At 37.9% G+C, this 27,969-nt stretch overlaps 1 protein-coding gene across 1 annotated transcript in view; it reads left to right on the forward strand.

Annotated features, from left to right (window-relative positions):
- The window catches only part of LOC145978764 (uncharacterized), a 32,298-nt gene that overhangs the window by 2,268 nt on the left and 2,061 nt on the right, over positions 1 to 27,969 (forward strand). Inside the window, exons 2-8 of the mRNA XM_083111578.1 lie at positions 68 to 418; positions 8,130 to 8,337; positions 10,213 to 10,563; positions 13,173 to 13,321; positions 14,716 to 14,893; positions 17,695 to 17,870; positions 23,023 to 23,181. Of these exons, the coding sequence (XP_082967704.1) occupies positions 137 to 418; positions 8,130 to 8,337; positions 10,213 to 10,563; positions 13,173 to 13,321; positions 14,716 to 14,893; positions 17,695 to 17,870; positions 23,023 to 23,181 (1,503 nt within the window). The 5' untranslated portion in view covers positions 68 to 136. The remainder of the gene's footprint in view (positions 1 to 67; positions 419 to 8,129; positions 8,338 to 10,212; positions 10,564 to 13,172; positions 13,322 to 14,715; positions 14,894 to 17,694; positions 17,871 to 23,022; positions 23,182 to 27,969) is intronic.

The following is a 27,969-nucleotide window of genomic DNA, read 5'->3' on the forward strand; positions in this document are numbered from 1 at the left end:
CGTAAGTGCAACCAATAGTTTTTTCGCCCGGAAATTTACTTTTTGTTTACACAATCTTCTTTTACAGAAGCCTCACAACTCAAGGGCACCATTGTCCATGAGAGACAAGCGTGAATAAGAACCTACCTTCTGGAAAATGCCAATTCGTTTTCTGAGCGTCAGACTATGGTGGAATCTTCTACATGCCCACGCCAGATCTTCACGTTTATGCACAAATTGGTTCATTTCCGTCCAGTCCAATGCTCAGCCCCGTGGTCCTCGGATCTCCAGAAGACGTTATAGCGAGGGAAAGCCAACGCAACCGGATCCACTGGAAAAGGTGATCGAGTCTCCCTTTCAAGATGTTTCCATACCCGAAACCTCGCTGGCAGATTTTGTCTGGAGCAATGTTGCCAAATGGAAGGAGAAACCTGCAATTGTGAGTGCTCCTGTTGTGGTTATTTTACATTGCTTTTCCATTTTTTGGGCATATCGTGACGATCAGATTAGGTGGTGAAATAGATGATGGGGTAAACACGAGGACCCATGACTTTGTAGCAGTATTCGAAAAGTTACTTTTTACAAAGTAACTAAATTACAGTTACAGTTACTTGCGTCAAAAAGTAATTGAGTTACATTATTCATTTTAAAAAGTAACTAAGTTACGGTTACCGGTACCTCAGAAGTAGCTTTAAATTACTTTGAAGTTACTTTCTGCTAAATATTTTCTTGAACAAAAATTACACACAATCAATGGTCATTCATTGTAATAAAATAAATATGTGAAGCCTTACGCATACTTTGTTTATGTTCCTGGTATATAATACAAATCTTCATATATTTATGTTATTACAAGAACTAATGACAGAACAAGCAGTTAGCTTTGTTTGAATGATCACTTATTTTACTTTAGACTCTCCATATATGCATATACCATAAACGCTTTCTCTCATTAAAGTTCATTCACTTATAAATAAACATTTTTATTAGAAAAGTAAATATAGTGTTCAGTGATTAAATATAAAACAAAGATTACACACACTAATGCAAAATAAAGACATAACAGGCATCAATATTTAAGTATTTCTCTGCTAGATTAGTTGTGACTATGGCTCGAAAGTTGATGAGAAATCATCTTTTCTTTCCGGGCTTCAAGACAATGCTAAACTTTATAGTGGTTCGTTTTACTTAAGTTGTTAGAACCAGAAAACATTTTTTTTGCATTTTTTCGAACTTTAGATCATTTATCGGTACCTTTTGCCATGTTTGTTGCAATTTTTTTATCATTTTTGAGTTTCTCTTTGCTCCTTCTCTGTTGTTTCGTGAATTTTCAATTCATCATAACTTAGATATTTAAATTCCCTAAAATTGTCTCTTTAGCAAGTACACCAATAACCGTAAATATGGTCAATGCAAAAGCACAATGTTATTTTTAACTGAAATATTTGGCAATGGATTAAATAAATAATTGAGAGTATTTTTTTTTTCCTCCGGCAAACTTAAAATACTTTGCGTGAAGCCTACTTTGAGAGGTTGCCTTGCTGGCCATTATTATCGCTTTAATCTGTGGGATTAAATTAAATTAGTCACAACATAAAAAAATATAATCTGAAGCTCGCGAAACACAGCTGTATTTTCAGATCCTGATCGACTACTGTATCGTGCAAGGCCCAGTCAGAAAGGAGGTGAATGGCTTATACACAAAAACCTTGCGGTGCGGTGTATTTTATGTAACTTTAAAGGAAAAATATAGAAAATTACATTAGCACTTAATTGCTTTTAGCCCTTTGCTTCGGTAGTTTAAATAAAAAAAAACAACGAATTTTATTGAATTGTTCAACTATTTTTTCTCTTGCAATTTATGAAAAAAATAAGTTTTCATTTTAAGCGTGAAAATTACTTTTAGGTCATATTTTGAAATTTTTAGATTTTTTAAAAAAAATTTTAGGTCATTTTTCAATAATTTTAATGTACAGATTTTTTAGGTAATTAACTTCCAAGCCCTAGTTATGGCCGTTGTTAACATTAACATGGTACATTTCTCGAAATAAACCATAACAGTAAAAGTTATTTTCTTAACAAACTACTGCAACATAGACTACGAACGAAATTTAACCCCTGGGCGTGTGAAAAATGAAATACACTCATCTAAACATTCGAAATAGAATATGTTTGCGATTTATGAATGATTTGGGAATTTTTCAAGGGTATTAAGTTGTGCTTGATTTTTCCTTCCTGCAATTATTTTTGGATTTTTTTGCCATAAAAAAAGTAATTTTTTTGAAAATTATTCTTATTTGTGACATGAAACCCTTCCAACAACTGCCGGCCCCCGGGACGGAGTGGTTAGCACATCGCGCTACGACGCCAGGGGTGCTGGGTTCGAATCCCGGCCTCGGCATGGTAGTTTGTGAGTGTCCATTGATCAATTTCATCATGTCATCACTCATCCCCATCTTCGCAAATTAGCCAAAAGTGGCACAAAAAGCGAAGTAAAATAAAGCAAATCAACCAATCAATTAATCAACCTTCCAACAACTAAGCATTTGCAGAGTTCTATCAGCCATTCGAAAGTGTCCAATCTCTCAGAAATAACAGAAAATACAGAAAAAAAACAATAGCCATAAGGAACCATGACCATTTACTGTTCAATCCCCCGCCAATAAACAATTAAATAGGTCTAATATATGTATCAAATTATAAATTCAAAGTACAATTCTAAGTTCTCTGAATATCAAGGATAGCCAGGTGCAGTTACTTTAATAGATATTTAAAATAAGATAAAGAAACCTTCACTCCTCCCCGCACTGTACTCCTCGGTTAAGATATAATTCCATATCCCATATCCTGGCTAAAATAAAGCGAGGATATTCTAAATTTAGAATGAAGGGAAGCCCAGCCTCCTTGCCTTAGGATTCCACGAAAACCTTTCATCTTGACATCTAGAGAACACACAGAGTTGAAAACAAGAGTTACAAAAAATTTAGTTCTCAACACGTTACAAATTTTCCAGTTAACTGTCACTTACCTGTAAAAGTAAGTAGTTGCAGTTGCAATGTTTTAGGGAGTCATGATAAGCTCTGTACCACATAGGAAGGCCAGTATTCCTCTGCAATCCACCATAGAAAGACATATACTTACGTTAGAGTTCGGTGAGTAGAAGAAGGTGACTTTATGCTACCCACAATTAAGATATTGACCCGATGCCTTATTTTTACCTCTAGCCTTGAAGCAGTGGTGATAATGTCGAATATTAAGCCACAGCGAAGTTCGCTTATTTTCTGAGGGCTTAGATATCCTTGCCATAAAGATCAACTTCCATAGGTACTAGGTACGTAAACCAACAATAAAATATACGAAAAAACGCACGTGTTTGCTGATTGGACATTCATAGGTACTAATAACATCAGGTAACGTCAAAACAACAAAGACTGTAACATTAAAATCGACATACAAAGATAAGATATTTCGCACTACGTGTCGTAAAATTGATGAGCATGTCCCAGAGAAATTGCGCAACATATGACTTACTTGACTTGACTTAATTCCTTTTGCTCCATCAGGAGCATAGGGCTTCAGTGAAACGCCTCCATTTGGCTCTGTGACGTGCCAACTCCTTGACCTCTCTCCATGTTTTTCCTTTCTCGGCTGCTTCTTCTTCTACTGTTCTCTTCCATGTCTTCTTCGGACGTACTATTTTCCGGGATCCTTGGGGGTTCCAGTCTAAGGCTGCTTTCTCTATTGCTCCAGCTGGTTTTCTTAAGGTGTGTCCTAACCAACTCCATTTTCTTCTTTTTATTTGGGTTGCAATTGGCTGTTGTTTAGTTTCTTTCCATAATTCTTCATTTGATATTATTTCTGGCCATTTTATATTGAGGATACGTCTGAGACAGCGATTAATAAAGGTTTGTATCCTTTTCGTGTTAGCTTTTGTGGTTTTCCATGTTTCGCAAGCATACAGTAAAACTGATTTTACATTTGTTTTGAAAATCATTATTTTTGTCTTTCTAGAAACATTTCAGGTTTTCCAAATGGGATACAGTTGTATAAATGCCACATTGGCTTTCTTGATTCTATTTTGTATGTCTTCATCTGAACCTCCTTCTTTTGTTATGACACTTCCTAAGTATGTAAATGACTTGTTCAACCAGCTCATGACAAACATTCAATTTTTCTTTTCCTCTTGCATTGACTCTCATTTCTTTAGTCTTGTTCACATTAATAGTGAGTCCTGCTATCGTTACTTCCTCCTGTAGTCTTTTTAGTTTCTCCTTCATGTCGCCAAGTCTTTGAGATAATAAGCAGATGTCATCCGCAAAATCTAGATCTTCTAGTCTATCTTTGAGTCCCCATTGTATTCCTCTTTTCCTGCAACCCATCGTTTTCTTCATAACTGCATCTAGTACTAGCAGAAATATTGTCGGAGATAGAATGCAGCCCTGTCTCACTCCATTTGTAACATCTATGTATTCTGTAAGCTGTCCTTCATGTAGGATTTTGCACCTGAAACCTTCGTACATATCTTTCATTAGGTTTAATATCTTCGTTGGAATACCATATTCTACTAGTGTCTGCCACATGACTCTTCTATTTAGTGAGTCAAAAGCCTTTTCAAAATCGATGAACGTAAGATATAAGGTGGCTTGCCATTCATTGTTTTGTTCCAGAATTATTCTTAGAGTATTTATTAAATCGACACAACTACGTTGTCTGCGGAAACCAGCTTATTCTTTCGTCAATCTTGATTCTACAACATCCTTCACTCTATTTAAGATTATTCTCGATAGTATCTTGCTTGGTATACTTAGCAAAGTAATTCCCCTCCAGTTTTTACAGTTAGTTGTATCTCCCTTTTTTGGCAGCTTTACTATTAAACATTCTCTCCATTCTAATGGAACTCTTTCTTCATTCCATATTTTCTCTAACATCGGTTGTAATAGATCAATGGAAGTTTCCATATTAGCTTTAATTAGTTCCGGATTTATGTTATCCATTCCAGGAGCCTTGCCATTCTTAATTTGCTTTATTGCTAGCCTAACTTCTGCTCTAGTTGAGGGCCCTAATTTAATTTTGGTATCTTTTCTATTTCCTTCTGTTCTTGTTCGATTACAGGTTTCTTCTTCTCTTTTCCCATCTCTATTCAATATGTCTGAAAAATATTCTCTCCATCTTTCCATTTGTTGTTCTTGGGTTAGCAATAGATTACCATTTCTATCTCTCACCCGTTTACTCTTCCTGAATGTTTTTCTGGATAATTTCTTAGTTATGTCATATAACTGTTTTAAGTCACCTCTCTTTTCTGCCTCATCTGCATTTTGTGCTAAGTCCTCTACCCATTTCCTCTTATCTCTCCTCACACATTTCTTCACCTTTTTATCTATTTCCGAGTACTCTGTTTGGGCTGCTGCTTTCTGTAATCTTGTTCTGCTTTGGTTTATTTTTTTGTTTTGCTTGTTTCCTATTTCTTATTACTTCCCAAGTGTCTTCAGACATCCAGTCTTTTTGTAGTTGATTTCTAATTCCAAGTACCTTCTCTCCAGCTTCTAAGTAGATTCTCTTCACATTTTCCCAATTTGTTTCAATATCTGGTTCATGCTGTGTACTTTCCGAGAGAACTTGGAATCGATTATTTATTTCTAATTTAAATTCCTTTTGTTTTTCTTTCTCTGTCAATCTTTGAACATTAATTTTCTTTTTTCTTCCTTCAAACTTCTTGGATGTTGACATTATTTTTAGCTTAAATTTGGCTACCACAAGATGATGGTTGCTGGCTACATCTGCTCCTCTTTTATTTCTTACATCCATTAGCGATCTCCTAAACTTCCTGCTTATTGTTATATGGTCTATTTGGTTTTCTGCAATGCTATCTGGTGAAACCCAAGTTACTTTGTGACAGTTTTTATGAGGGAAGATTGTTCCTCCAATGACCAATTCGTGATATGCACATAGGTTTACCAATCTTTCTCCATTATCATTTATGTCTCCCAAACCATGTTTCCCCATTATATGTTCCAATCCTTCATTTTGCGAACCTACCTTGGCATTCATGTCACCCATGAGGATCAAAATATCTCTCTTCTTCACATTTTTTATTGTGTCATTTAGTTGTTGGTAAAATTCATCTTTCCTCTCAATTTCTGTCGTCTCTGTGGGAGCATAACATTGTATTATAGTTATATTTCTAAAGCGGGTTCTAAACCTAGCTGTAATAATTCTGTCGGAGATAGGTTTCCATTCTATTAGGCTCTTGTTTGCCAGTCTGTTTAGGAGTATCCCTACGCCATTCCTGTGTTCTGCATTATCTCCTATTTGTCCTGAGTACAACATTGTATTTCCTTCTTGTGTTGTTATTTCACCAAAGTCTACCCATCTCACCTCACTCAACCCAAGAATTTCTAGTTTGTATTTTTTCATTTCTCTTTCCACTTGTTTTAGTTTTGAACTTTCTTTCAAAGTTCTGATATTCCAACATCCTATATTCGTTTTCCTTTTAACATCAAAGGTTGTCGTCAAAGCATCCGTCCGGTTTCGTTTCACTTTAGTTTCTTTAATAAAGCAATTTAAGGTGTGCAGGTTATTGGCCTACAGCACCCGAGCTTGGTGGTAGGGCTGCCACCTGAAGCATCCAAGCATGCTGTTTTCTGTCAGGGTTGTCTCCCTTAGCCTTCGAAGATCCCTCTTCACCACAAGGCAGTGGTTCCCTTTTTATTCAACCCCAAAAAGGGAGGGTTGCCTCTTTCGCCTTCTGCGCCGTACCAAAGGACTCCTTCTCCGCCGCATCAGCCGTTGAGGTCTTCGCCGTAACCCTGGCAAGGGGCCCTTACAAGGTGCTACCATCCGGAGCCAGATGGACCAAGGATTTTTAAAGAGGTATTACTCCTCTTGATTTTCCGCCTCCTCCGCCGTTGAGTAACCAAATTTTTCAGACTATTTGAAAAAAAATAATCATGACTCCGTTGTGCTGATGGTAATGAAAGTACTTTCTCATGACCTGGAATGGCAAAGAAATATTCAGCAATTATGGTAATTTTAAATGATTTCAGAAGGTTCATCTAGGGTAGTTTCTAGTTCAATAACTTTGTTCTCTATATATTACAATCAAAATATTGAATAAGCATGGGAAACACCTTGTTTCATCAGTATAAACACCGAAGCAAGAAATTTCACTCAGGCATTGAACAGTGATATCATCAGAATGTGGCCCCAAAAATTTAATCATTAATAGCTTCCTTTATTGTTCTATCAGAAACAAAGACAAATACTGTATCAAAATTAATTTCACTATTGAGTTTTGGAGCGCAGTTATTTTCTGTGTTCAACTGAAACACGCAATTTTCTTAATATTATGTGACGCTCAAAAAGTAGGACATTTATGATATTTTTCAAATTCCTTCCGGACGCCGGACATAAGGCTAAAATGTAGGACATGTCCGGGAGAAACCGGACGTCTGGTAACCCTTAGTACTTGGGAGTAATATACTAACACATGAAAATTATATTAAAATAGAAATAAAAAGCAGACTTATTTCAGGACATGCGTGTTACTTTTCTCTTCATAAATTTTAATCTTCTCGTATAATATCTAAGAAACTAAAAGTATAAATTTACAAAACAGTAATTTTGCCTGCAGTATTATATGGATGTGAAACTTGGCCCCTTACATTTAAAAGAGGAACATAAAATAAGAGCATTTAAAAATAAAATCCTTAGAAAAATATTTGGACCTAAAAGAGATGAGGAGACAGGTGAGTGGAGAAGGTTACTTAATTTGGAAGTACATAATTTGTATTCATGTCCAGATATTACTAGAATAATTAAATCAAGAAGACTTATGTGGCCAGGCCATATGGCACGAATGGGAGAGGGAAGAAGAGTTTACAGGATTCTTGTTGGTAAACCTCATGGTAAGAGACCCGTATAGGAAGGCCAAGACGAAGATGGAGAAGTAACGTTGAGATGGACCTAAAGGAAATCGGTAAGATGGGAAAAGATTGATCTTGCCCAGGATAGGGACAGATGGAAGGCTTATGTTGCTGCAGCCATAACATTAGGGTTTAAGAAGGCTATTTAGTTGGTAGTGCATAAAGTGGATTTATAATGAAACTCAAACATAGAATACTTTGTTAAACATTTATATTCGTTTTTGCAAGACATGTGGCATGACAGGAAGGAGCTACTCGTACGCCGAAGCACGAGAGAGCAGCAGGAACTTCGCTAAGTCCTTGCTCCACGTTGGATTCCAGAAGGGTTCTACTTTAGCTCTCATCCTACCAAATCTACCCGTCTATCCTTTGCTGCTTCTGGGAGCTGCTGAGGCCGGTGTTGTGACTGCGCTGCTCAACTACAGCTACCCGATTGGTGAATTACTTATTTTGCTGGTGTGGTTAATCTTATTGGTTGAGTGTTGAGCAGGTGTGTCAACGTTTGAAAAACATTGAGTGTGTTCAAACATTTCGGTTATAAGTTCACAAGAATCTCATAAATTCTCCCTTCCACGGACCATGATATTAATTTTCATATTCGTGTGACTACGGATAGTATGTGTAAAATGGAATGCTAAAAATAACAAAATAAAAGATATAAGAACGGTTTTGAAAGAGCTCTACGACGCCAAGGGTCTCAGGTTCGAATCCCGAGATGGGTGTTCTTTGTGAGCGTCGTCAATTTCATCATATCATCATCACTCATCCTCATTTTCGCGATTAGCCAAAAGTGGAAGAAGTGCGAAGTAAAATAAAGAAAATCCATCAATCAATCAATCAAGAACGATTTTTAAATGTAAGTTGTTAGTTTACGTTCCAGGGAATATGATACACTTACTTGTATGTATCTTTCTTTTGAGTTTTTGTGAATATCAACTGCTACCTTCACCGCCCCTCCCAAAAACGTCTTCTCCATACTAAGAAAGTTACGCGTGAGTAGGTTAGTCAGTTAGGTTCAATGCATTTGTCTGCAAGGAAGTTGAACGTGAGTAGGTTAAGCTGTTAGATTCAATGTCCCTCTCTGTATAATTAATCGAGAAAGAGGTTGCCCGTGAGTAGGTCAGAAAGTTTGGTTTAATGTCTCCCTTTTAAAATAATCACTCTCAACGTAGGTTTACGACGTCATGTAGTTATTTGGTTAGCGATATACATTTTTCGTGTTGTTAGGTTAGGCAGTTAGGTTTAATGCCTCTCTCTCTCTCTCTAAAAATTGTCGACGAGGAAGTTGCACGTGAGTATGTTAGGCAATCTGGTTCAATGCCTCCCTCTGTAAAAAAATATCGATGAGGAGATTGCACGTGAGTAGGTTAAGCAGTTCGGTTCAATGCCTCTCTCTATAAAGATTATCGATGATGAAGTTGCACGTGAGTATGTTAGAGAGTTCGGTTCAATGCTTTCCTCTGTAAAAATTATCGATGATGAAGTTGCACGTGAGTATGTTAGAGAGTTCGGTTCAATGCTTCCCTCTGTAAAAATTATCGATGAGGAAGTTGCACGTGAGTAGGTTAGGCAGTTAGGTTGAAAGCTTTTCTCAGTAAAAATTATTGACGAGGAAGTTTCATTTGAATAGGTTGGGCAGTTAGGCTCAATGCCTCCCTCTGCAAACATTATCGATGAGGAAGTTGCCACGTGAATAGATTAGGTAGTTAGGTGCAATGCCTCCCGCTAGAAATTATCGACGAAGAAGTTGCACTAGAGTAGGTTAGGCAGTTAGGCTCAATGCCTCCCTCTGTAAACATTATCGATGAGGAAGTTGCCACGTGAATAGATTAGGTAGTTAAATGCAATGCCTCTCGCTAGAAATTATCGACGAGATGAGTTGGTTAGGCAGTGAGATTCAATGCTTCCCTAAAAAATTACCGATGAGGAAGTTACACGCGAGTAGGTTAGGTTCACAGCGACTCTCTAAAATTGATGAGTGTTTCTTCTAAAATACTTCGTGTGTTGTATAATTTCATTTTTATTTGCTTTATATACGGTTTCGTGGTAGTGATCTCAATTAAGATTAGATAACAATCGGTGACGTAATGCGTAAATTATCATAAATAGTAAATGTTTTATTATGAAGACGCACAGTGCCCAAAAAACTTGGGACTTCGAGGGAGGGAGTTTGGAACACCGGGCTTTTCTTAAAACCTCATATGATTAAAATTACTGATGGGATATTTTTGAATTTTTTGGACATTGATTACACCGATTTGCAAATGCTTTCTCTACGATCTTTTTCATTATGATTCAACATTCTTTTCAGAAAACTTGCAGAAGCAACTGGTGTGTGCCAATGTATTCGGTATCGTGGTGACATCTCAGCGAGAGCCAGAGATTCGTCGTGTCCGTGACGACGTTTCATCATGTGAAGTTCTCATTGTTGTGGGTGACAGCGATGAGCAAGGCAGCTATTGTTGCGATAAATTGTGTGCTGAGCCTCTTGGAGCTGAGGACCCGTCGAAGCAGTCCATCTCTCCCGAAGACACGGTGTTCCTCTCTTTCGCCAGCAGGTCCTCGAGGGGAGTCAAGCTGAGTCACAGGAATGTTGTGGCCAATATTTGCCAACTGGAACACAAGCAGCTTCACCCTTGCGAACCAGGATCAGATAAGAAAGGTACAGTGAGATCTACAAGTACTGTTCGGCAAATTGTCCATGACTACTTTCCTTAATTTTTATCTTGTATCCTGTTAGTTTTTAAGGAATGAATTATAACTTATGCTGATGCAGAGGTTGCCAGCAACCTGTTTGGCGTCTTGTTCGAATTCTTGAAGCTCTCATTGTGTAAAATAAAGAGAGTAAATAAACTTGGTGATGGACAATTTGATCATGGATCCCACTGTACGTCCTGATAATGTGGAGACTGGGCGTCCGGAGAGAGCGAACCTGTCCATTGGTACCTCCTGGACATTGACATAGCTTATTTCAAGTAACAAAACAGCTGAAAGCTTTTCATTTCTATTGTTCATAAAGGAAGTAAAGTTAACGTTCGAACAGAATAATCGAAGTAAACTAAAGAAAGAAAGTGTAAAATGCAGGAATCATATTTTTTTCCATATTCTACCATTTAGTTTAAAGAATAAATAGTTACACAGTTTTCAAAATACCAAAAAATAGAATTTTATTGTTAAGCCAAACAACAGAAACTGAATGATTAAATGTTCCCCTTAAAACATATATGTTGTACATGAAAGTTATACATGTTATATAAGAATTATATTCGACATGCATTTATCATGCATTTTTGCCATTCAAAAATACAGTTTGTTTCCCATTATTAGGTAATGTGAAATTGAAGGTGATGAAAAAATACTTCAAATCGTTTGCTCCATACAAATACTTTTGCACCAACTTTTACCCCTTTCTCCGTAACTTACAGGATAATAACGTTTTTAATATTGCTACTACTACTACTACTACTACTACTACTACTACTACTAATAATAATAATAATAATAATAATGTTATTGTTGTTGTTGTTATTATTATTATTGGTATGTTTATCCTCATACTTGCCCCCCTCCCCCCAGACAAAAATTCGTGGTTGCGCCTCTGGGTGCATTGTTCCTCTTATTTGACGGCTGGGTGTTCTAGGTCTCTTCACTTCTTCACCATGGTCTCTTTAAGAAGTTTCTCTGCTTTGGAATAAATTTCATTAAAGTTTTCAGAACTCTCTTTTAGATTATTTTAAAATATCTTGACATGTTCACAATACTGAACAGCCCACCTTTTGAGGTGCCTGAAATAATGCTGCACTGCATGAAAGCAATTTGAATTTGGTTAGAACAAGTGGAGATATTTCAAACTCCCCACAGTTTACACAGTGAAGAAACTGAAGAACTTTCTGAAATGTTTCTCTTGTATTGGTAAATTGTAAAGCCTTTAAACTTTCTATTTCAACAAGTCACGCTGCTTAGTATTGATACTTTTCTGTCCATCTTGTGTCAGACAACTTGAGAATGATACGGTGTTGTCCTGGCTTTCTTGCATTGAGTTTTTTTAAAACCACATTCCTTTGAGAAGACTACATGGAAAAAAATATAACTGATTTGACAGCCCCAATGTAGTTTCTTATCGCATAAATTTCACATGGGCAACAGTTAGAGTTAAAATATGTGCTGAATAATGCACAACATTTGCTTTTGTACACTTCTCTGAATTATCGATCTCACCGCCTTAATTCTCTCACCCATTAAATCAGCACCATCATATCCTTCACCAACCACTTTTTTTTAATCCACACCCAACCCAGAGAGAGAAGTGATAGCTGAAATTAACCCAGATGCAGTTACATTTCCATCAGGAACAAACCGGAAAGAAAGTTTGCTAGACTTTGGGAAATGATTTGTCGACTTTCGGGATTATCAAGCAGTTGGGAAATTTCAAACTGTCAAAAAATTAGAACTTGAGGAATGCTTAATTCTTCAATATCAGGAACTTACAATGAAATGGTAATATAAGTTCACAAACAACTGCTTTGGAGCAGAAATTACATGTAACATTATAGAATTTGTGAAACGTCAGGAATTTTCTGAGCTTTCTCTAGAGAAATTCTGAAACTATCAGGAAATTTCAGACATTTGGTCTGCAATCCCATCTGGTGTGTGGAATATATTTCTTTCCCATCCGTATCCCGTCCTATACGTCTCTAATTTAGAACAAAATAACTCCGAAGAAATTTTTATGAACAAGCGGATAGCGGAGAGAACAGGTAATCTGGTAATTTTACTGAACCGTTGAACCTTTCTTAAATATGCCCATGTACCCACCCCATTCTGTTCAAGTGACTGTCTAGCCAGATATGCACTGCCTTTGCCCATAGGGCGTGTAAGGGTTGACCTGAGAAGGCACCCAAAAGTCAAGTCATATCCACTTACACCCCAGTAACTGCAGTCTTGCAGGCCAACGAGGCTTTGGCGCCTGGACCCACGGCCAGGATAATCCTCTATAGGATCAAATTATCCTGTATTTGTCCTTATTTGTGCTGAGTGTCCCTTTACAGCCTCAGCTTTTAATTAGGATATAGAGATTTTATGCTCTGAGACAGTATAGTATTAGTTTTTATGAAATTGATGACGGTTTAAAAAAAATTGAGTGAGGAAGTTTTTGACGGACATATTTTAATTATCGTTTCCGAAAATATCGTATTGCAGTCTGACAATTTACCAAGGAATCTCCTTAGGCGCATCGTCATTCTTATATTATCACACGTTGTTTCATTCTAGACGGCCAACAGGAACTGTGCTTTCTGACGGCACCATTTTATTCTACGTACGGATACACAATCTTACTACGACTTCACTGTGGCATTCACTGCGTCTGCACGCCCAGAGTGAACGACGAGATTCTAATTGAATGCTTCACTAAATATAAGGTAAGAGCACGGGCGGGGGGCAGACGACAGTGAAAACCAACAACAAATCTTTAATTAATACGTAGGGTTAAATAGTAATTGACTCTGATGTCTCAAGATAAATCGATCGTCCCCTCCCTGAGGTCTAAAATTAACTGATGACCGTCTGAAATGTCTACAACTAACAATAAATCATCAATCCAGGACCAGCGGCGCAGTTTCCTTCACAACTGGAAGCTATACTGTGTCCCAGGATTTTGTGGAGCAACACTGCGAGAATGCAAGTGGGCGGAGTAAAGCAGAGCGCACTGCTGCAAACGGCTGCCGCACACGTTCATTGGTCCAACCCTCTAGTGTCACTACTTGCGCAGAAGACTTGTTTTCGTTCGCTTGCTTCCGGGGCAAGAATAGAATTTTACATGAATGCTTATGGAAGTGTTAATTTCTTATTTACTGTAGCAACTTGTTGTTTAATAGAACTGCACCAAGTGCATAGACGAATATAACAAAGAACTAAGGAAAAAACGTCAGACCAGAAATATTAAAACAATGTTGTAATATTTCAAAGCGTTAAGGAGGAAGAATTATCTTTCTCCATAAGAAATACATTGGAAGACACATTCGTTGATGTTCTTACAGAAAGAGCTATTGCAACATGAGGAGAAACACATACTCTAGAATATATCGGAGGCATTTCGAGAATAATAAATGAACGATGCCTCACTAGGTAAGAGTGATCATGTTCGAACAAGTTATAGAATTATCATATCAAATTCTGCCTCCTTATTAAATGGGCTAACACAGGATCAAGACACACGATTTTAAAGTTATGCCTTTAGTACACGTAACAAATATTATAAGTATTTGAACAAGTGTGGGATTTACTCTTGCAAAATATGAGCGCCGTCCAATATCTTCAATCAAGAGATTTCTGGGGTTGTATTTTAAGTCCAACTTTATGACCAGATAGGGACTGGAGCTAGAGTTTAAAATGCGGTCTGAACCAGTATGCGTCTTCTCCGGGTATCGAACCGAGCACCCTTTCATTATAAGGCCACGATATTACGATATTACCACTACGTCATTGGGTAGACACTCCTGAGATTTCTGTTGAATTTCTAGACCCTTCCTCAGGGTCGAGTGAAAAGGTTATCAAGATATATATATATATATATATATATATATATATATATATATATATATATATATATATATATATATATATATATATATATTCCTTACACGAGCTTATTTCCTGCACACGAACTGCATGACTACATGAATTTCAAAATTAGTTCGATCCTTGGCATGAACGTTTTATTACAGTAATGCTATTTCCACGTTGACACACATTTAGACTGTATTTCCTTGATATGAATTTATTCTTCAAAGACGTAATTTGCTTTCCATTTTAGTTCACCATCCTCTACATGGCCTCCTCCGTGGCTCGCATCATCGGCGAAAATGACGAAGTGTCTGCAGACTTATTAGAAGCTGTGCACACGGTCTTCCAAAGCAGCCGTCATCCTGTGGACATCATGGACATGGCCAAGATGATGACCAAACTCCAAACAGGAATTAATTTCCAGTTCGGTAGTAGAGCATGTCACTTAAAATCCGAAATGTTGTTTAACATCGCAACAGAAACGCGGACAATAAATTTGTTAAACACTTTGATTATTACCTCCCCCACAACACGTATTAATAGTGTCTAGGGATTTGAAGGGATATTTCCTGAAGGGAATACATGATTACTATAACAAAGCAACATTCTATTAGACTTGCATTTTGGCCTCCCTGATAGCGCAGTGGTAGCGTCGTCGCCTTGTAATCAAGGGATCCCGGGTTCGATAGCCGGTGGAGGCACATAGTGGTTCGGATCCCACTTTAAGCTGTAGGTCCAGTCCCGATTAGCCTTACTGTGCATAAAGTGGACTTAAAACATCACTTCAACAACAACAATTCAACAAGACTTGCAATTTAAACATTTGAGGAATTTTATGTACATTTGGTAAGAAAATGAAGATAAGTGTTCAATTGAAAATATCTGAATTATGTTTAAAAAGTGCCAGGTTTTGTTCTTAAAGATTTGTCTTTTTAAATCATCGCCTTGAATATTTAGCATAATTTGGGAGAAAATACAACTGATTAAGAAATATAGAATTTAGTGGACCTCCCCTATAGCGTAGTATAATCAAAGGGACTCCGGTTCGATGCCCGGTGGATTGCACAGTGGTTCTGATCCCAATTTAAATCCCAGATCCAATCCAAATTAGCCTTTCTCGATTCAAACAAACTTTGACCAGAAATAGTAGCCTGATGCAAGGGAAGCGAGATGATTTTGTGGGAGGCAGTTCCATTCATATTTTTGTAAGACAAATTCATATTAGGCCTATAATAAAATAAATAGCCAGTGGTTCTACAGCCCTAGAATTTCCTTGGCCTATCTCCCGACTGCCAGTCCCCCTCCCACACTCCTACATATAGGTGTGGAGATCTTCAACCGGTAATGGGGTGACTTGGGGTCAGCACGTCGAAGCCTCAGCCATTATAGGAGATTTCCGACACTGGGTTACGCTAGTCACTCATAGCTCCCCAATTTCCTCACGATGGTGGGTTGCCACCGGTCCTATACACAGGCCGAGAACCTAGAGACTGAACCCAGGCGGATTCGAACCCATGCCGTACCGCAGTCTGAATCCAAAAAAACATCGCTTTAGACCGCACGGTCACGGAGGAAGGACCATATTTGGCCTCTATCAAAATTAATTACATAGTTTTTCAGACACAGTGGAAAGCAGTTCCTAAAAACATACTTGGAAATGCGTATTTCCTGATTGACAAATATGGTAAGAACATTAAAAAATTAGGAAGATTGTGAGTAGTAAATACAGTATAGATAGAAACTGAAAGATCGAGTTACATTTGAAGACATTTTTCCATTATCAAAAATTCAAAAGCTTGCCAGTGTTATATTTTCCTCCTTATATGCATTAGGACATTTGAGGTAATGGAAGAATATAACCCCCAACAATCTCCATGGGCACCTAAGTACTCAGTTTTTCTAATTTTTATGCTGCTTGAAAATCTTCACATTGCTCTTTGTCTACGAATTTTACAGGCTTTGCCTCCGATTACTGCTTGGTGTAATTCATATTTTAATGGCGGTCAATTTTTAAAATTGCTCTTCGGATCTCAGTTGCAAAATATACTTCCAATGCTGTGTTCTTACTGGAGGAAATATTCCACCCTTCTATCCAATCAATCTTCACATCCCCTACTCTTGGTTTCAAATGTGTTGCTAATCTATTATCATATAATTTCCTTATGCTTTCTTCTTCTAAAAGTTGGACCTTAAAATTACTTTCTTGTATTTCTTTTGCAGTTTTCGTTATAAGGTTTGGTTTTGATTTTAGTTTACTTAATAGAAGGAAATAGTCAGTGTCCAATTCTGCCTCTCTGTATACCGTAACGCAATGCTAACACTGCGTTGGGATTGAACTAGATACCTTTAGATTGTATTGTCTGATGTAGTTATTCATCATTCATCTTTCAGATGGTAATCACTCGCTTGGCCTAAATGAGATATATGCAAGAGGTTACATTCAAAGTTATGGCAAATGAACTTACATGTAAAATATTTCTACTCTTGCCCTCTCAATTGTCACATGTCTGACCTTCCTGTCAGAATTCACTCTGTTCACGCACCATTGTCCAATAATCGTCCCTCACTTCCAGTCACTATCACCATCCGCGCGATCTTTACTCTGTCTCATATCCTCGCCAACTGTCCTCGCTCCCTCACGATTCCAACGCTCATTCCATACCCGTCTCTCAAGTCAATAACCTAACGTTTACCTAATTGCTTATTCCGCATTCCTTTCTCTGTTTCCTGCTATGCTAAGAATGACAGAAGACTTGTCCCTTCTACCCAATACCTTGGATATGATACGATACAATTGTGTCTGTAATTCGAGTCTAAATTGAACAGCTATTGTATAAGTATAATCAAATTGTTGATTGTGACCCGCGATCAGCCCATGTAAATTTATGTATATCTTTATGTCTAAAAAAGTAATCAATTATTGATAGTATGTACAGAATTCTCGTAGGTAAACTTCATTTTCATTTATTACTGATACACCATGAGGTCCTCTTAGATTTTCAATTGTTTCTCTTCCAATCCTTGCATTTAAATCCACAGATATCTGCTCATTTTTGTTTACGTCATCTATTACATCTTGTAGTTTGTTGTAAAATTGTTCTGTTTCTCTTTTGTTAACAGTTGTAGGAGCATACACTCCTGTCACTGTTAATTTAGATCTTCCCATTTTTAGAAATGTGGTATGATTAATACAAGGCTGTCAATTGAAGAGGTTATCTTAATATTTCAGCTTATGGGATGGCAGAAACTTCAATTGCACTGCTTACTCCAAGACATTCCAGCAAGTTCCACCCTTTGGAGGCTGGCGTTCCCATACCCAACACAAAGGCAAAAGTAACGGACGTTTCAACTGGTGCGACTCTGGAACCAGAACAAGTTGGAGAACTTTGCGTTAAGGGGCCGCAGGTACTCCAAATTCTTAGTATTTTTCAATTTTCATAGCATCAATTATGTTAAAAGATGTTCGAAAAATATTTTTATAATGTTTCAAGTTCGGAAGTGAAGAGATACATAACCGAGTGTCATGGTGAACAGCTTTTGGTTTCATTGCAATATCGTTCTTCTGGTGAATGGTGCACTGGCGTCGCGTGCGGTTCACGTACGGGTGTTCACAAAAAAATCTTTATACTGAATGCTATTTACTCTTCTCCCTTGTAACTTCATCTTCAATTGAAAGAGTGAGAATAACAGTTCAACTTTTTTCAACAATTTCCCCCCAAAATCACGCTATATTTGAAGTAATACCATATTTTTTATGCAACTAACATCCTTTTCATTACGTAATTTATAATTAGGCCGAACTAATTTGTATAACATGCAATCTCAGGTATGTACAACGCAAGACTACCATACTTCCCAATCTACTTTTTATTGCACGTACCATATGTTAACCAACGACATTCATTCAGCATTGAAAGCACGTGCATCGTCCTGCCAAGAGTCCAGAAAAAAATCAAAGATTAATTTTTTGACCATTTAATGCAAGAGTTCCCAAACGTCTTCGCTTCACGCCGCCCTTAGTGCTTCAAGACTTTTTCGCGGCTCCCAAGTCAGAATGAAGGCCTATATAACACTTGCAACGCTCAGTTACTTGTAAGGTAACAACTATTTAGGCCATAGGGTCCATACTATTCTGAGTATAGTTACTAGGGAAATGTGCATTTAATTGATGTAAATATAATCGGCACTTTCTCTTGCAATTTAAGTTGGTGAGAGTTATTTTCTTGGCATGAAATACGTCTATCACTAAAAAAGTTGGACAGTCTGAATGGCCCTCAGACGAACATGCGCAAATCATGTAAACCTAGAAAGGTATTATGTAATTCCTGTAGACTAGTTTCTCAAGAAAAGTTGCTCGTCATTATTCCGTGAATTTTACGGCCCAGCGAAATTTAAAATCAGCCATGTTTGGCGACTTCTCACTTAAGTTTGCAACTATGTAGCGCAGACCTTTCAGAGTCCCCCCAGACATCCCTTGTAAATGCTGCACTCTGGTGACGAATGTAAGAAGTATTGCCGCTTGCATCAGCGTTCGCACAGCGAAGTGAACATCTTCGGGGTATAATGGCCAACAGCCCCTTAGATGTCAGTTTTATGCAACACGCACAGCAATTATGTTCAAAGCCAACCGTTGAACACCGTAAGAATCAGTGTTACCAACTATCTAGAAAAGTAATCAGACGTGAAAGATGTCGTGTCAGAGTAAATTGTCTGTATATACTCGAGCATCAAACAAAGTAATGTTTCGAATAAATATATATATGTGTGTGTGTGCGCGCATTTAATATGTACGTAATTTAAAACATATGCATCAGTGTTCACGTGTTCATGCGAACATTATCAGGCGACGCACCTGATGGTAAGTACTAAATAAGAACATAACAACAAGACGTCAGGCGACTGAAAACTAAATTTGAAGATTATGCAACAAATAATGATATTCAAGACATCCTAATTATAATTTGTTTCATTCGAATTTGCGCTTCCTGCATATTTGTAGTTTTGTAATTTTGTAAAACTACGATATGGCGCATAGTGAAGCCAATGTGCATTCAAATATATACGTAGCCTCTTTATAGTGATATTATATGTGTGGAGGGAGGATCGGTGTTTTCGTGAGTTGAAAATCATATTGTCTGATGATTTAGTGTGTTAAGAATCACGTAGACTCTAGGATAATCAATACGAATGTAAAGAAGGGTTAATATAACATTTAGGTCATAAGCGATTACCTAAGTACGATTTCCGTGATTTCACTATTCTTCATAGGATAGGTTTTGTACGGAAGTCGTTATTCAATTAGTCCCAGTGTTGTAATAGTTCATATTAGTGTTGCTGATGCTTCTGGGATCTAAATCCTTATAGCACATTGGTGCTTTTGTATTGGGTATTTTGTCCAGTGCCGGATCTACAAATCTTGCTCCCCCTCCCGCAAAAATATTACCAAAGGTCCCCCGCTACCAATCTACATTTACACCCCCCCCCACACACACATATATATATATATATATATATATATATATATATATATATATATATATATATATACACACATACATACATACATACACGTACATAATGTGTGTGTGTGTGTGTGTGTGTGTAATTCTTGATCTCATCAAGGTCCCATATACTGTAAGTGCCTAGAGGGTGATACAAATGTCCTTTAACACTCCCTATAAAAAGTAAAGGAGTTAGGCTGGGTACAATTGGTCATGATAGAAACAGGTTAGGCTTAGGGGGAACCACATCGGTGCGTTCCAAGCGGGCGTCCGCCATATTGAATTCAACTGAAAATATTTAAATGGTTAGGGAGTGATGTGATATACAGACCCTTTTTTTTTCTCACAAATGGAAAATGATACATTTGTTACAATCATGCAGTCATAACTTCTTCCCGATTAAAGATAGGTTGAAGAAACCTTCACCACTGCATTTCTCGTGAAATTCTAACCTGATTTGATTCTAATCTGATGCATAAAGCGGCTCAAGGGCCCACCCAGCTTCAAATCAAATGGTACCCGGAGGAGTGGGTAAAGACGGCCGCAGCGTGGTGCTGATCGCATCACATCCAAGATGGCCGACATCAAAATGTCCTCCTGACCAGATAAAACATACCTATCCACGTACCCTAAATGTGCTTTCATGACACGGTGCTATAGACCCTATGCACAGGGAACTTTACCTTTACCTTATACAGAGTGTCCGAAAAGTCACGCAGCCCGGTGTTTACGATCGTATAACGGAATAGCGAAACGGAATGAGAAGAAACGCTTTCCGCCAAGAGAATGCCCTGTATATTGGGAAAATTTAGAGAGACAAACATATGTAAGAACATGCATGTTTTAATAACAAATAAGCAAAGTGTTGCCAAAGGCGGAAAAAAATATTTGCAAATCGTGTTTATTGATGCACAGATCTCACTGAGGTAAATTATTGCAACATTTCACAATACCAACGAACAATTTGGATGGCCATCTAATGAATTTGACAGAAAAAGAACTTTGACGAAGTTTCAAAAACATTGCAGAAGGGAATAAATGGGCTGTTCCAAAAATCGATGTTTTCACAATATTACGCAGGACACTGGCAACACTGTTGGTGTCACTTGTCACTAACAGATGTGTTTCACCTCAGGCTATCACACTAAGGCACTTTTAACGACAAAGGAGAAAGTTGGTTATTCTCGAACATATGCAATAAATTACATACACCTTGCAACCCTGAAATGTGGGTAGTCCTACAAATTAAAGCAAATGTTTGAAGTGTCCACCATTTTCTTGGATACATAAGTTGGTTCGCTTGATCATGTTCTCAGATACCTTCCTGAGGGTTGCAGCACCGATATTATTAATTTCCTGTGTAATGTTTCGTTTCAGCTCCTCCAATGTTCTGGGTCCCGTTTGGTATACTTTCCCCTTTAAGTAACCCCACAGAAAAAAATCTCCAGATATTAAATCGGGCGAGCGACTGGGCCATAAATCCTTGGATATTAGACGATCACCAAAAAATTCTCTCAGCATACGAAGAGATTCATTAGATGTATGGCAAGTTGCTCCATCTTGTTGTAGCCAAACATCACGTTCGTTTTCTTCCAGGATAGCAACGAATTGCATTATGAGATCCCCGTACACAGCAGTATCCACTGTTGTCTCAAAGAATAACAGTCCCACAATACGACGTCGCGATATTCCACACCATACACCGATTTTCGGAGAGTGCAAGGGTAGTTCATGCAACTGATGTGGGTTTTCTGTCGACCAATGCCTGGAATTTTGGCTGTTGACATATCTATCCAATTGAAACCACATTTCAGGGTTGCAAGGTGTATGTAATTTATTGCATATGTTCGAGAATAACCAACTTTCTCCTTTGTCGTTAAAAGTGCCTTAGTGTGATAGCCTGAGGTGAAACACGTCTGTTCGTGACAAGTGACACCAACAGTGTTGCCAGTGTCCCTCGTAATATTGTGAAAACATCGATTTTTGGAACAGCCCATTTATTCCCTTCTGCAATGTTTTTGAAACTTCGTCAAAGTTCTTTTTCTGTCAAATTCATTAGATGGCCATCCAAATTGTTCGTTGGTATTGTGAAAAGTTGCAATAATTTACCTCAGTGAGTTCTGTGCATCAATATACACGATTTGCAAATATTTTTTTCCGCCTTTAGCAACACTTTGCTTATTTGTTATTAAAACATGCATGTTCTTACATATGTTTGTCTCTCTAAATGTTCCCAATATACAGGGCATTCTCTTGGCGGAAAGCGTTTCTTCTCATTCCGTTTCGCTATTCCGTTATACGGTCGTAAACACCGGGTTGCGTGACTTTTCGGACACTCTGTATATTGTATTCCTTTCTGTACCCCTGAGTAACTACGTTCATTTTTTACGTACGCGAACCCTCTACTGTGCCAATGGCTGAGGGCCCCATAAAAGCTTACTTGTCTCCGGCCCCCCGCACTGTGGGGGTTTTGCGGCTGATTTTGTTTCTTTCAGTAATCCGTATTATAGTCGCAGAAAACTCTTTCGAAAATTTCCATGAGGGGTTTTCTTCATTTGAAATATTCCATACAGACACTAAAATTTATTATGCACAGTTTGAACAATATCTCTAACCAGTAGCGGCGGTTGGGTGCCAAAAATGAGGGGGAAAGTGGGGGGGGGGGGGGCAAGAACATTTCAATTCCTTTTGGTAGACAAGGCTTAGCACTAAGAGGCCATAGTGCAGGGGCAAAAGCTGGCAAAAAGTGAGGGCAACTGCCACCACGCCTCTCTAATCGCAGCCACTGTCTCTAACTATATAATGTGCAACTGTTGCAATGATATAATTACGTGATGTACATCTTAAATATTAAACCATTTAAATTATTTATAGAAAATGTATATGCCTTTAGAAAATAAAGGAGTGTTGGTTGTTCACTGATCTTGAGGACAAAACAGAGGACTGTTTTTCCTACACCACAATTTCCGGAACGGTGACGTCAGTAGGAATTTACACAATACGGACTTCTCAATGCTCAACAATCAAATTTTTGAATAAGTTTCTTCTCATTTTAGGTTACTGAGGGCTACTTATCTAGTGATCGCGGAGACTTGCACAGGATTTTGGACCCGGATGGTTGGTTACACACGGCCGATCTGGCTTACTACAACAGTGATGGGGAGTTCTTCATGATAAACAGAGATAAAATTATTCTGAAAGTTCATGGATATGAGGTAGGCTGAGCAAGATTTTAATTTCTCTCTTAGTACAATATGAAAATAAATTGGTACTAAAAGTAATGGGTATTGACATGGACGACCCCCGGGAAAATGAAGGTTCACCTAAAAAGTATATATTTCAAACATAATTTCATTTCAGTCACAGTAATTTATGTTAATTATTGTAAGGATGTTGATGGGATATGATAATTTCACTAAATCAGTTTTCTGAGGGGGCATCACTATTATGGGGAGAAATATGCCTCCTTTGCCCCCCGTAAAAAAAATCCTCTCTTGCCCCTCCCTGGTAAAAATTCTGCGGACATGGAATTTGTTACTTTTAGATCATTAACCTAAACTAGCAACTAGATTGATGTTCAGTGGCGGATCCAGAAATTACTGTTGGGAGGGGCGAATTTCAGAGACGGGTACCTCACCGAACCTACAATTGCACTGTTTTATATGAACAATAATTATATGATTCTTTTAGCAGGAGAAAACTATGCTCTACGGATTAGCTCTTTTAAGGGGTCCAGGAAGGAATGGATGGTTATTGTTGTACATAGTTATCCATTGGCGTAGCAACATATTACGGGGCCCGTGCGAGATCAGATTGCAAAGCCCGATCCGTTCCTTAAAATGTACATCAAAGTGCATAGCTACAAAATATTCAGGCATATGTCAGCAAAGGGATTACGACATTTAAATACCGTATTTCTTCGAATTCCAGGCGATCCATTTTCTCGGGTCTTTGATCTTGAAAATTTAGGGAACCTTGGATTCCATGGAGTATTGATCAGAGTATATGCATAAAAGAGGGGTAGAAAAATACAGGACGCCTGAAAATTTCACCTGCTGCCTGAATTTTCAAAATCAGTGATAAAACAAGTTTTTCAAAAAAATATTTCTAGTTCGCTTATGGATATTTCCATTACCTTTTTTTTTTTTTTAAATGACGAGCACAGTTTGTGTTTCTTAATGTTTGGGTGTTTTCTGTATCACGTATAACATTACATCATAATAATAAACATGCCTTTTTTTCACTGTTGCTAGCCGAATTTAAAATCTGTGGCGATATGGTAGAGTTGGCCATATATTAGAATTATTGCATAGTTTTTCATGTTGTTACCAGTTGAGCCTTCTTGAGGAAAACCACTCTCGCGCAAGAATCAATTACTTTTAATCCAATGCAATTAATAAATTAATTTTTTTAAGATCATATTTCAAAATGTGTAGCTTTATCTTAGTTGGATTCATGGATTTCTTAACCATATTTGCAATAAAGAAAAGGAGCTGGCTCCTGAGACTAGACTGGCAAATGCAAAGCCTCCTTAAAATACCCCCGTTGCCATTTTGAGAGAGGAATATTCTAAAAATATGAAATATCGTATTGTGTATGCAACCCCCTTCCAAGAAAACACAACCACCGTTAGAATTCCAGCCCCTACATACGCCAGTGCTCCTGAAGAAAAGGGGCTGCAGCCTGAATTCTAACCCTGTGGGTAGATAAATATACCATGGTATTAGTGTAATATACGTAGAATGAAGTATTTGCAAATTTCAGTAATCAGGTTTTGTCCTCGATGTTTTACCGAAGTACAAGTATTAGTAAAAAAAAATCACCCTGAACGAAATTTTGTTTCCTTTCACAACAAAGAGTCAGTCTATTTTTAGTAGTGAGCCCTGTGATTTGTTCTTATGTTGGTGTTCCTGTAAATAGGTGGTCAGTGAGCCAGCTCTTGCAAACTGCACATAAAACGGACATTAAAAATGTAGAGACAGAAACATCACTCATAAAATGCAGCACTTAAACATAAAGTTATTTTGTGTGTTGAGGAATTTGCAAACTGTGAATCCGGTAGACCATTTACCGTAAGTGAAGTGTCCGTTCGTCGTTGGAGACGTTAACGACAGCAATCTGTCGTTTTCAGCCTCTCTTTTATATACGGAAAGAAGTGGCACAGTCTCCTACCGCGGAGGCTGTTAGTACATTATTCCACTCCTGGATGATCTGGGAGTTAATTCTGCAATGGTAGGGGCATATATGCCAATTACTTTGTAAATTCTCTCTTCTTGGCCTTCCTTGCAACAGTATATGGCGGTTCTGTGTTTGACTATCTGGTCTTCATTTATGATGATGTTATTTTTGTTACATATGTTGTATATTTTAGGTATTCTTCTCAGATTGGTCCATCGAAAAAAACTATCGCGTCGCGTTGTAGATTATGAATATGTATGGGTTTGTAAGCGACATAGGGAGTCTGAATGTGTTCGAACCTATTGCTACCAATTTATTTATTACAGGCTCAGCTTTTGAAGTTACGTAATCCATGTCATCGTTGCATTTCTCGTAATTCCACACCTAGATATTTAGCTTCCTTTACTCTTCTAAGATTTTACTCAGCTTACCCTTTAGGATTATAAAGTGGGTGGCAATCGTAAATTTCGCCGTATCACACAAGTCCTCGAGAGAGTTAATCACAATACTGGTCTATGTTTCCAACTCTGTTCTTGAATTACCTTCCATAACAATTATTACGTGATCTGCAAAGTCCAGTGTGCTCTTGATCTCCGAAATACTTCCTAATTTTTTGATAGATGGCTCCAAGTTTAGATTCCACAATTCGGGACCTAGAATGGATCCTTGCGTTGTTGATTTTGAGGCCGTGAAGTTAGACATCTCATGGTGTTTTCCAACTTATATGGTTCGTGGGCAATCTATATCTCTCAAGGTCCTGAAAAGATGGGGCCAACTAGCGTCGGTACAGGTAGATGTCAGTTGAAAGCCTCACAACGCCGTCAACGTCTCTACCATCTGCGAGGGCCTCTTTTTTCAGTTGGAAGAGGGATGCAAGGCCATTTGTACCTTACAGCCTTGAGCCGGAGAACCAACTGCAATCGACTTGATATATAGCTTGCAAATACACTCGATACAAATGTCGATTGCATCTGTGTATAACAAGATCTCGCTTTCAAGTCCACAGCGATTCTTGTAACACACAATTCTTCTTCCTAAGTCTGCAAATACTGATATGTTTAAATCTAAGGTAATAAAAATTGCACAAATCATTTGAAATACCTATTAGTCAACCTAACCTACAAGCTTAAGGAATTACTTCGCAGACCCAAAAGGAAGAGCCGTTAGTGATTTTACATTACATACCTACTGTCTGCATACCTACATACACACTGGCTATCAAGACTTATTTCATTACACACCTACAATTCATGAAGTGACATGGGAAAATCTCAGGGATTACTGTCATTACTGTAATTTTACTGTTGCAAGCTGGTCAAGTTCACCCCAGCATAACAACAGTGGATGCTGAGCAAACGTAGGACCTTCCCGACCCAGCAATAGTCCAGAGCAGATGAATTCGTACTAGCTCGAAAAACGTCGTGTACTATCACACCTAGTATAGGGCCACCAACGCAGAGGCAGGCCCATTGTCCTAGGTGGAACTTCCATGACGTCTCCTACCAAACGGTAGGGAAAAACCTTATCGGGAGACATCCTACAGTTTTTCTTGCCATCCGAATAACAAGAATCCATGAGATATAGGGTGGAAACGTAACGTGTAAAGTACTTTTAATAATAATAATAATGAAAACCTGCCTTGGTTAGTAACTATAGTGTGTTTAATATGGAAACAAGGCATAATCGTGTTACAGCAAGAATCCAAATTACTTCAGGAAAATCCTGTAGAGATAACTAGTAGATAAAATGACAGATAAAGGTAATAACAAGCATTCATTCTGCAATCTAATCTGTCAAGCTGTATACAGCAGCGGTGATGGGACTCGATGAGCTCACTAGGCGCCATATAACTGAAATCTGGTTGGCAGGGATTGGCACTCTAAGACCTGCTGGCCACAGGGTTGATCTATTTTACAGACAAACAGCTTTGAACATACATACATTAATAAGGGCCCCGGGTTCGAATGCCGGCCTGGGAAGGGGTGTTCTTTGTGACTGTCCCATCATCTTCATCTTCGCGAGTAGCCAAACCCAAAAGTGGCAGAAAAGCGAAGTAAAATAAGCCAAGTCAATGTAGCATTAATAACATAAACACGCCGGTTCGGTGACCGATGTGTTAAGTGCTCGAATCTCGATCCGGGCATGGGTGTCCTTGTAAGTGTCCCTTCTTTAATTTAATCGCATCATCACTAAATTCGCATCTTTGCTATTAGCCAGAAATTACAGAAAAGCGACTGAAAATAATAAAATTCAAGAACTTAAGTACTATCCTGCAGCTGCCAGCATCTCTCCACTTTTGAATGAAAATCCGGTATGAAGAACTTTTACCTTAAGTAAAAAAGTACAATAGAATTCTTATGTGCGTGGGGTGGTCAGTTTTTGGAAGTAGTTTCATAGCTACTGTAACGAGCTTCAACAATGAACAATAACTGTTGAATGTTAAACATTGTTGTGCTGTTTTGTGTTAGGTCACGTCCACTTACAAAATAATCTAGAACGTAAAATAGGAAGTTTGGAACATAAAGAAAGTAAATATTGAAACTGAACGTTAGTAAATCTCTGGACTTAGCTAATTTTACTTTTTTTAATATAGCCATTTTGACTTCGTTGCTCATTACCTGTATCAGTTCATTTCGAATTTCAATACGTGGATAATTATTGTGAATCTCATTTTATTGTTCTTATGGTAATTGTTCATTATTTCGAAAGAAATTTCACCAAATATGTAAAGTTCCCTTAATTTTCTGTCGTTTTTGCTGTGTATAATGTTTCTCGATGTTCTCGAACCGATAAATTATCAGAAGTCAAGAATTGTGTTTATGCTT

This window comes from Lepisma saccharinum, chromosome 25, assembly GCF_977018435.1.
Source record: "Lepisma saccharinum chromosome 25, izLepSacc3.1, whole genome shotgun sequence".
In the NCBI taxonomy this organism is placed as follows: Eukaryota; Metazoa; Arthropoda; class Insecta; order Zygentoma; family Lepismatidae; genus Lepisma; species Lepisma saccharinum.